Genomic DNA, 10,891 nt, shown 5'->3' with positions numbered 1-10,891 from the left:
GCCATACACAGGTGGGGTGAGCACCATCCTTAGGTGGGGAGCCTGGGGAAGATGTGAACTGGGGAGGACTTATAGGGCTCCTTGAGTCAGGTTTGTCACTGAAGCAGTTGACAAACAATGAAGCAAAGTTACTGCCCATCTCTCCCTACCATGAACGGGAGGAGATTCCACACAGTCAGTGCGTCTACCAGACATACACGTGGCCAGGATCTTATCCTGGCTCTGTGCAGGGACAAACTGTCCCAATCACAGAGGGAGATGATAAGGAATGTTACCAAACCTTTTCTTTGGCTTTTTCAGCTGGAAATTGTCACTCATGGTCCTCTCCCCCTCCTCCTCATCCCACACTCATCTCAATGTGACCACATCTCAACCTTCTTTTCCTTTTCTAACACATCTCCCGACCCCACATTTCCAACCAAGACAAATGGCCATAAGTCATTTGCTTTTCCTGCAAGGAAATGAAAAATCATGTGAGGATCTGCATCCTCTTCCCTCTCCTCCAGAAGTGGCTCAGACCAGGGGATGGATCGGAATGGTACAGAGCCTGTGTTCAGAGCTAGTCCCAGGGGTCTAGTGAAATGCTGCAGCTCCTTCCAGGTGGGTTATCACATGAAGACAAAAATTGTTCAGGCCCAGCCAGGAAATAGCCATGCGAGAGTAATGGAGGAGTCCTGCCATTCTGGCACAGAGCCTTCTCCTCTTGGCCCTGCCAGAGGCATGGCTTTAGGAAGAGCTGTACTTGTTACTCAAGCGGGAGCTGCTCCGGTCCACCCCAAGCTCCTGCCCGTTGGCTTTCCACTTCCCAACAGAGCCCTTGTCATCTGTCGGTGTAATGCTCAGAGTGGATCTTTGGCACCAGCAGCACAGGCAGGACTGCGAGGAAACAAAAGTGGGGAGAGATTTCAGGTGTGGGCTACAGGGTAAAACAGGAGGAAATATTCCCTTACTGATGTTGGCAAGTCAACCTGCACAGTGCCAGGCTGGGGATCGCAGCCTGCACTTCTGAACTTTGCCGTCCTGCAGATCTGCTGGGAGCAGGTTTTCCATGATAGGGCTGGTGAGGATTGGAAACAAAGACACCAAAATCTTGGGTATTTTTTGCAATTGTGTTTTCTTATCCTTGGGGGACAGAAAATACAGATAATGCTTAGCTGGGCTCAGCTCTTTTTGACACAGCATCTAGGAAGTGATTCCCTTCCCATCTGTTTCTGTCCCTTCTCATCTCATCCCCTTCCTTTCTCAGGGCTCCACTACTCCTGAATATGATCTCTGAATAACTTGGGATCAACGTTTAAAGCACCCCTTGTCTCTAGTCTAATGGTTTGTGGGGATGTTTCTGATTCAGAATGAGAGGGATTTTTTCTTTTGCTTGTCCTGCACTGGCAAAAGCATCCCCATCAGAGGGCAGCGAGCTCTGGCATACTGGAAGCTTCAAGGAGAGGCACCTAGCAAGGGCAAAAACTGGGAGAAATATGATCAGAATATGAGCAAATGGGAGAGCCCTGTGGGCTGGTGGCAGCTCCTTTCCACTTATCTCAGGAGCTCAGAAGTCCGCTGCAGTGGGGGTGCCTCTGTCTGTGCTGTGTCTAGTCCATGGGAGCTTATGCCAGTGTCTGTGAACAGTCACTGTAGCCAGGAGCTCTGGAGGGATCAATCCTACCTGGAAGCAGTTCTTGAATTTCCGGCTGACAAAGTAGAGAGCCACAGGGTTGATGCAGGAGTTGAGGGAGGCCATATTGATCCCAAAGTAATCCATCACAAGGAGGAAACTGAGGCCAGAGGGAAGACAGGAGGGTAGGCGTGTTGGAAGCTCACAGAGCAGAGAACTGAGGCAGGGTTTCCAAACTGCCTGCACATTGCCTGGCCCAGGGGCCTGCTTCTATGGAGGGCTGGTGACTGATAACACAGAGCTCGGCACAAAACAGTCCCTCCCACAAATGGGCAACTGCCCCACGCTTTTTCTTGAGAGGCGCATTTCCTAAGGAAACCAAAAGCATGAGATCTGATTTCCCCTGGTGACTTTGACATTCTCAAACTCAAGCAGGCTCAAGTAGCCATGTCTGGTCTGAACTGGATTTTGGTGTGATGGGTACAGAGGAGAGGGGAAGATGGGCACCTACCATGTGTCAGAAAGTGTGCACAGTCCTCAGATGTGCTGCATCCCCTGTAGCCCTTCAGGGAATGTTTCTCTGCCCAGGAGCCCTCTTTAACCCATAGCTTTATAGAAACATTTCAAATTTTAATTTCTCCTCTTATAATGGACCCCCATGCCCTTTGCTTCTGCCTGGGAGAGCAATGCCATCTAGAATAGGAGCTACTGAAACAAAGTGTTTGGAAGGCAACCCCACCAGGCTGCCATGAGAGCCCACAGAGCCTCCACCAGTGCCCATCAGGACTACCAGCCCAGTGCCCTCTTGCTGCTGTCCTTACCTGAGCAGTTCACATCTGTTGGGGTCCATCTGGTCATAGATGGTCTTCTTGAGGATGCGGCTGAGGTGGAGCGGAAGCCAGCAGAGTGCAAAGATCACCACAAGGCAGAACACTGTCTTGGCCACCTCCCGGCGCTGTGAAGAGAAGGTGGTCAGGGAGAAGGGGTCTGGCTGAGCATTAGAGTACAGATGTAGCAAAGCACCATCTCCCCATGCTGAGCAAGGGCCCTTCAAGTAATTTCTGTAGTCTGATGATACTGGGTACCCATTTTGAGTCCAAAGAACAATCTGCAGGCTCCAAATCCTGTATCATGAAGAAGACTCTGAGATCCAGGCTGCAGCAGTGTGCAGGGTATGAGCAGCACAATATGGACCAGATTCACACCATTGCTCTTGGTGACTTTGCTGGGGTGACACTTCCCAGAACATGGGGAGTATATCATAATCCAGGGGGATATCCATCATCCATTCACTCTTCACTCTATCTTACTGTGACAACCAGCTGGTCTGCCTCAAGGGATCACTCTGCAAAGGGTAGGAGGGGACAGTAAATAACTCTTTCCCTGTACCCCTTGTCTGTGATAAGGCATCTTCAGCATTCAGTCCAGTTTGGTGTGATCTGGGCTGGCATAGCATAGCCAAGGATAAATGACCATAAGAAGCTGGAAATCAAGCTGGTCTATGGTCATAAGGTTTGGGATGTCCTTGAAGTTGGGCACTGTAAAGCTGGATGCCTATCTCCCTTAATCCAGTGTGCCAGTATCTGTTGACCTCCCTCAGGCTATGTTAGCTCATAGAATCATAGAATCACAGAATGGTTTGGATTAGAAGGGACCTTAAAGCTCCTCCAGTTCCAAGGCCCTGCCATGGGCAGGGACACCTTCCATTCGAGCCCCTTGCTCCAAGCCTCATCCAACCTGGCCTTGGACACTGCCAGGGATGGGGCAGCCACAGCTTCTCTGTGCTCATACATGTCCTTCACAGCACATGTTCCGTTCAATAGCTCTCCCTCCTGTTTGGAAGATACCAGTTTCTGCCTTCTTGGTTTTCTTACCCGTTTCATGTGGTCATTCAAAGCAGTTCTCATGCCGTTTCTCTTGTTCAACATCTCGCATGACATGAGGGTGTAGAAGATGCCAGTGCATACCAAGGGGAGGCAGAAATAGAAGCCAAAAAGCCACCAGTCTTTCACATCACGGTAGAACTACAGGCAAAGGGAAAAAGCAACTGGAAAGTGAGGAAAGGTGAGGGGATAAGTGGGGCATGAGATGACCCAGGCCCTGATGGTGATGCTGGCCCAAATCAGACACTTCTGATGTGTGGAAGTGTGTCAGCTCCTGTGCTAAGTGCATGTATCTTCCTGCAAGGCACATGTTCTAACAGAAAGCAGTGAAGGCTGGTTTCCATCTGGCTGATAGTCCCATTTAGCACTCCTGTGCAAGAACCAGTTGCAAGGAGCTCTTGTATATAAGGGTTTTCATTCCCTTGCTTGCCCTTAGGGGGCCCTGTGATAAAGGTTACCCATGCAGACTGGTTGTGGAGACCCTTTTTGGCCTGTTGGGACAGTGAAACAGGTTCTGAAGCTTCCTGAGATGTGTTAGGACCTTCTTATGTGGATGGTGAAGACATGACATAGCATAAGGATGATAAGGTCTGATTTCTGGCCCCATATTCAAAGCAAGTCTGCCCCTTGCCACTACAGTCCTTTGTCTGATACTGCTCTCCCTGTGCTCACTCTGATGGCTAGAAGAAGCCATATGCAGAAGCATCGAATCAAGGAGAGAAGGTGCTTCTGTTGCCTGTGTCTCCCTCCCCTTTGCACTGCAGCTGGGGTGCAACAGAGTACTTACCATCATGAAGCTGGATTTCTGTTCGGAGGCAAGCATGCACACCCACAGGTGTTGTTCCCAGTAGCTGAGCTCCACCATGTCGAAGGCTATAGCTTCAGGCACTGCAAGCACGATGGCCACTGCCCAGATCAGCATCACCTCCACTGCCTTCCACATGGGGATTCCTATCCCCTGGATCCGACTCCAGGATGCCACTGCTCGGTACCTGCCCAGTGTGGGGAAACACAGCACGAGTAGATTAGAGTGGGAAAAGCAACTGTCAGGAAGGGGCTGAGAAGGTGCAGATCAGAGTTGCTCCCAAAAGCCCTTCCCTTATGCCTTCCTTCTCCACCCTTGAACCTTCTCTTTCTGTGAAATGGGAAAGATCAGATAAAAGGGCTTGATGGCAGCTATCCTTGGCCAACATCTACTTGCCACTGGGGAGATGCCACCCTTCCCCCCCACTCCAGCAGTTGTTCCAGCAGATCATGACCCTCCCCTCAACCTTTTCCAGCAGGATATAAACCGTCACCAGAGTCAGTTCCTGTTAGATTTCAACTCTACGTGATAGCACTTTGTGCCCACTTCTAAATTTGTCCCGGGACAAAGCTGCCCTCCACTCTGCCTTTTAGTTACAGAGAGGGTACCTGCTGTAAGTCAAATATGGGTCAGGCTGGGCAGTGCAGCTGTAGAAGTGCTTCTCACCTGTCGATGCTGAGAGCACAAAGGCTGAGGACCGTAATGCCCACCGAAGCCTTCTGGATGAAGGGGACCAGCTTGCACACCTGCACACCAAAGGGCCAGTCCTTTGCCAAGAGCTGGGGAAGAACCACAGCATTAACAAGCTGCTTCAGGAAATCATGTCCGGCTTTCTGGCCAAGCAGGTGATTACCCACAAGGTGTGAGAAGCCCACAGAGAGCAGCTGAAAGCTCTCTGAGGTTCCCTCACTGGGATTACGCAGAGCATGCTATCCAGTGTTTTGTGTTGAACTGGGAACTGTTCGTTTCCCCAGGGGCTCATTGTGAGGTGTGTTGACAGTTAGAAGGATGGTCCAGACACCAGGACCTGACCCCAGACTCTGAATGGATCTGAATCCTAAATGCTGCAATGGGCTTTGGGTTGCAAGGACAGCTTCTTTTGGTGCTTTCAAAGCCACCCTTACCATACTCTGGCCCTCTACCACACTTAGATTCCTTATAGAACACATGCTGGGGCCCCAGGCTAAGCTGGGGCAAGCAGTGGGTTTCAGTGGGGACAAGATGCTCTGAAGGCAGAAGAAATCCAGGGCACTCCCTCATAAGGGTGAGAGTGAACCTGGGTTCACAACCTGACACCTGGAACCCACCCCGAGGTTATCCCTACTCATTCAACCAAGCTCTTTAGTTTGGCCTCAGCAGCAAGACAAATCAATCAGGAGAACGTGTCTGTTTCGAGCTAAAAAACCTATATAGTTTTCAGTCCATTTTCACTTGAAGGGTATCTACTCACAGTGATTTCAGACCCTCCGACAGCCACATCTGGTTGTTCTCAACTTCTTCCTACTTCAAATTTCTCTGCCTTCTCCCCCCCCAGCATCCAGCCAGCTTGATTCAGAACTCCTCTGGGACTCTGTTTCCACTATCAAGGCCAATGTGAAGCTCTAACTCCATCTCACAGCATTCCTTCCAACCCTTCATAGAAATCTGTGGCTCCAAAAACTCAAGCAGTGGGTGAGAAAGAGCTGTAATGGCTCGTATGCACCTCACAGATATTGTAACACTTCTGCTCTATACCGAGGTCTCATTCAGGTCTACTGCAGAGCTCAGGTATCCCTGCTTCTATTTTGTGCCTCCTCTCAAATTTAGGAGGCAGTGCTCCTGCAAGAAGCCCCTGGTTTATAATACAGCTCTCTTCCTTGTTTCAGGAAGAGTCTCCATATTTATCTAAAATAAAAACTATATTTGCTTGAGGCTGCACGTTGAGAAGTGTGCCCAGTGCACAAGAACAAGAATTTTTGCTCAGCTGAAATTAACATTGCGTTGTAATGTCAGAAGACTGCAAGTGATACTTGTAATTTTAGATGAGACTTAAAAGATCTGGAAGGTTGTATGCTTGTGTGTGTCTGATAACACAGCTGTAGCTGGGAACACCTCTGCTTTCCCAGGAATGTACTCCGAGATTTTTGTCTATGTTTTTCTCACCCTTTGGAGAGCAGAAACACCCTCCCTTGCCTCCCTTGCCAAAATGTAATGCAATAAGGAGCAGGCTTATTTTGATGCCTCCGTCCCCAGGGCACAGAGGCAGGTGGGAGCAGATCATAGAATCACAGACTGGTTTGTAATGGAGGGAACCTTAAAGTTCATCCAGTTCCAAGCCCCTGCCACGGGCAGGGACCCCTTCCACTAGAGCAGCTTGCTCCAAGCCCCTGTGTCCAACCTGGCCTTGAACACTGCCAGGGATGGGGCAGCCACAGCTTCTCTGGGCAACCTCTGCCAGATGCCTCTGCTGCAATTGCCAGGCTTCTGCAGCACTCATGCCGCATGGAACCTACCTTATACACATTGATGGGTAGAGCAATGAGGATGTAGAGCAGGTCTCCAAGTGCCAAGCTAGCAATGAGGACATTTGGCCCATTCCTCATGCACTTGTTCTTGTAAATGATCCTCAGGAGTGTGGTGTTGCCGATGATCCCCACTATGAAGATGGTGCAGGACACTATGGTGTTGATGTATTTGAAGATGTGTCTGATATCTGCGGGCTTCACACACACAGGCAGCAGGGGTGGCTCAGAGCTGGTGCTCCCAGAGACGCTCTCTGTGTGGTTCGACTGCCTGTTATCCTGGAACAGGCTTGGCTGGACCAGGCTGTAAACCTGCTCCTGGCTAAGCACCTCAAAGGGGATGGTGCTCTCCTGGAAAGCCCTTGGGGTCTGACTGTGTGCCCCAGAGAAGAGGCAAGCCAGGAAAATGGCCAGAGTGGTGGGAGCTGGGATTTTTGCCATTAAGGACTGAACATCAAAGCTGGCTGCAGGAGTCCTCATAATGCTCGTGGGATGCCTTTGCATGGGTCTCAACTGGATCTGCAGATGGAGAGAGGGACAACGGAGAGAACAGGATGAGCAAGGGAAGGAGGAACGAGATGAGAAAGTCCATCATCACAATGAGAAGAAATAACTCCATATTAGATCCCATCGGGCAAAGCCAGACCCCTGCATGTGGGAGTCTTTGCTCCTAAAACTAAACATGCCTGCTCAGTAAAACAAACTACAAGGAAAACAGTCTTTTATGCCTCTTACCCAGTATCTCAGCAAATGAGGGCACCTGCCTTTTCCGAAATCAGCTCCTGATCTTGGTACTGCTGCTCACATGGCAAATTTGGCTTCTATTTTATGCCCACCCCACACTTCTCATTCAGTTCTGACTGAAGGAGCAGTTCTGGGGCACCTGACCTGTCGACACCGGCACATCTGGGCAATTCCACAAACCCCATCCCAGGGGGCACAGACCCAGCAGAACCTTTTCTTCCAGTTCATGCCATGGGAAGTCTGGAGCCACACTAAAATCCCTCTCTTCAGCAGAGCCCATGGGCTACCACAGGCCACTTTCCAGTGCAAAGTGGAAAGACCCAGCACAGCCTTGCTGGGAACTGTGATGGGAAAACACTACAAGGGTTTTTCCAGAAACGCTTTGTTGATACCTGATATCTTACTCCAGTTTATGTGTGAGCAGTAGAGCCCCTCCTTCCCTATCCTCATCATTGTTAGTTGAACCACTTCCTTTCCAAATCCACTGTGTCCATTCAACTCAATACTCAGGGATATAAATCTCCCTGTGCTGTGTGCAGCTTTGACTGCTGAGCACAGTAGTCTCCCAAGCTCACCAAGGCGGGAGCACTGCTAATAATCATCACCAGAGTGGGTTCTGCTTTGTAAATCTCAGCCAGTACCTTCTGGCAGGACTAGCTAAACTTCTGCTCCACAACCACAGGAGGAAGCTGGGGAGGCTGTAGCACTGTCCTGGCATAAGGGAATTTGTGAAAGGGGCTTCTGGATGATCCAGATATGATCACCTGTGGGAAGTGAGCCCAAGGAGGGAGTGGAAGATGTCAGCACCCTGCCAGTGTGTGTCCCAGACAGGGAGAGATCTTGGGTGCCCTGGTTGCAGTGGGTGAAGAACTGTTTCTCAAACTATGAAACTTTACAGCTTTGAAGGGAGGAAAGATTGCTGTGCTAGAAACAGGAGCTTTTGGGGGCTTCCTTGGGATGCGCTCTACTGTGGAGAAGCCAGTTAGGCAGGAATTGGGATACCCGCACAGGATTAGAGATGGGACTTCCATCTTCCCTCTGACTCCACCCAGCAGAGTTGGGATCTGAGCCCAATCAGCCCAGGGATCTGCTCCCCAGAACCATTAAGCCAAGGCACTCCTGAGCTGTAGCACAGTTCCCCCACCCAGTACCAGGGAGACCCCAGGACCAGCAATGTGGGTATGGTGGGAGGATGCTGTTCCCACCTTGGGAAGGCTTGACCAAATGAGCCACCAGTCCCATCAGGTAAACCCACAGCTTCTCTAGATACAGCTGTGCATTCATTGTGTGTTGAGGCCTCAGGATGGGCTTTTTAAAAATGCCTGGGCATGCAGATAGCTGCATGCTGGGAGAAGAAAGGGAGAGAAATAAATAACCTGATGGAGCACAAATCCGACTCATTGGAGACCTGGGTGCAAATTCCTGCTCTGCCTTAGTGCAGGGGACTTTAGTCTGCACTCTTGCTAAGGTCCTCAGCTCTCTGTCCTGCCCCAGGCTACACCAAGGGCAGTTGTCTCATGGGTGGATGCTCTGACCGATGCTCTCCTCTCCTCCCCACCATGCCCACAGGACTGCAGCTTATCAGAGAGGGCATCCAGCTCAAAAGTCCTGCCTGGGATCCTTGAGGGTCTGGGCAGCTCACAGCAAACACCTTTGGATGGCACAGACAAGTGTCTGCCACTCAGGGCGGTCGGGGGGGGTTGGAGAAAGTTCCTTGAGTCAGCAGCCATCAGAGTGCTACCACAGCATCCCTGGCAAGTCATGTCCTGTGCCCTCTGCAGCAGTGGCTGCTGTTGTCTGCTCCCCTGACACAGGACTACAGAGCCTGGTGTGGCTGTTCAGCCCCTGGGTATTTGGCAGAAAAGCTCATGTGAGTGTCACAGGACACAGCTCACTGGACCCTGCCCGTCCCCTTCACAGCGCAGCACTCCCCCCCCGGCCCAATCTTGACTTAAAATCCAGCAATTCAGTAAAAGAGAACCATTGTTTTCTCCTGCTCAGGAGCCCATTTACTTCTTGCCCTCCACGCTCTCGCATCTCGGAGTGCTTAGGAGCATAACCCTTCCTCAGCTGGGGGGGGGAAAATGAGGCACGACAGAGCATCAACAAGACAGTTCATTGCCTAGATGTGAAGGCAATGTCAGCATCACTTGACCCCAAATCCTCTGGACTTTGCTCATATTGCTGATTGTCTGGGGAAGCAACTCGGTGCCTGAAGAGGCCATCCCCATCCCACCTGCCTGGCTGGGGTTCTTCTGTTAGCAAGCAGCTTAGACACGTGGAAGTGGAAATGCCCTTTATGTTGTGCTGAGTTCAAACTGCGGCTGAAACCACTGGAGTCAGGATATGGACATTGCAGAATGACTCCCAGAGAGGAGATGAGACTGACAAACATTGCCATAGCCCTGCACAGCTTCTGCCTTAAAGGTGCCAGGTGCAGGCTGGGGGGCTTAGGTTTCCTCTTGCCTGGGAGCCCACCACATCCCAGGCAGTATCCTCATCTCAAGCCACCCTCTCCACCACAACACACAGGGCAGGCTGCCATCAAGAACAGCTCTGCTTGTGCTGTTCTGCCAGACTAACCGCACCAAACCCAAACCAGACCTTTTCTGCAAGAAAAAGCATTTATTGCAGCAAAAATGGCATGGGTGAGGGAAAAGAAGGATAAAGGCAGATGACAACACCACATCCCCAGATGCTTCCCTGACCTGACCCCAGTTTGGTCCGTAAGCAGAAGGACCTTCCCCCCCACCAAGGTGTGCTGGATTTTTTCTTGTCCATCCTCTCCCTGTCCCTGCTCAGGCACCATGGTCCAAGTTTGGGAGCTGGGGGGGGGGTATCTGAGGAACATGCAAAAACTCACCCTGACACGAGAAATCACCTTGTTTGCAAATCAGCACACACAGAACAGCAAAGCTTCTCAATGCAGTTCAGTCACCTTCCTCGTGACCACAAACTTCAGGTGCTTCTGGGATCAGCTTCTTTCCCTTCCCACTTCACAGGCTGCTGGGCATGTCCTGCAGGCCCGGGGAGAACTGCGGCGTTGTAGATCCTGCGGCGTGCTGTTGCATATGGGCTCGTGCTCAGGGGAATGTTTCTTCCCTCTCCTGACGTGCTGAGGTCTCTGAACGGAGGGGTTGGTTATATACAAAATCACAGGGCTCCCCCCGAGCCCAGCCCCTGTGACCAATGGGCGAAGCGCGGGACAGGGATGGAGGAGGGTGAAGCCGGAGAACCGCAGCGCAGCGCTGCCCTGGGAAGGAGGCGAAAACAGTCAAGAAGTGAAGCTCGAGGGGGAGGGCGGCAGCGGGGGAAGCTGCCGTCGCAGAGCAGCCCCGAGGCTGAG

General features: G+C 51.2%; 1 protein-coding gene across 2 annotated transcripts; it reads right to left on the bottom strand.

Annotated features, from left to right (window-relative positions):
• Positions 1-430: 430 nt before the first annotated feature.
• On the bottom strand, positions 431-10,534 carry LOC130593289 (endothelin receptor type B-like). Of its 2 annotated transcripts, none has more exons than XM_057398327.1 (8): positions 10,409-10,534; positions 6,793-7,320; positions 4,967-5,079; positions 4,283-4,487; positions 3,487-3,636; positions 2,434-2,567; positions 1,664-1,772; positions 431-876 (listed from the first exon to the last, which is right to left on the bottom strand). In XM_057398327.1, the coding sequence occupies exons 2-8, from the start codon at positions 7,303-7,305 to the stop codon at positions 727-729; spliced, it is 1,374 nt and encodes a 457-aa protein (XP_057254310.1). In that variant the 5' UTR covers positions 7,306-7,320; positions 10,409-10,534; the 3' UTR covers positions 431-726. The 2 variants fall into 2 exon arrangements, with proteins under 2 accessions (XP_057254310.1, XP_057254311.1); XM_057398328.1 differs by having other exon boundaries at positions 10,427-10,534.
• Positions 10,535-10,891: the final 357 nt, after the last annotated feature.

The sequence above is a fragment of the Pezoporus wallicus genome, unplaced genomic scaffold, assembly GCF_028554395.1.
Source record: "Pezoporus wallicus isolate ANWC-B61680 ecotype Strahan unplaced genomic scaffold, APGP_CSIRO_Pwel_v1 contig_5105, whole genome shotgun sequence".
Classification (NCBI taxonomy): Eukaryota; Metazoa; Chordata; class Aves; order Psittaciformes; family Psittacidae; genus Pezoporus; species Pezoporus wallicus.
Note: the sequence above shows the minus strand (reverse complement) of the source record. Positions and strands in the feature narration are given on the sequence as shown.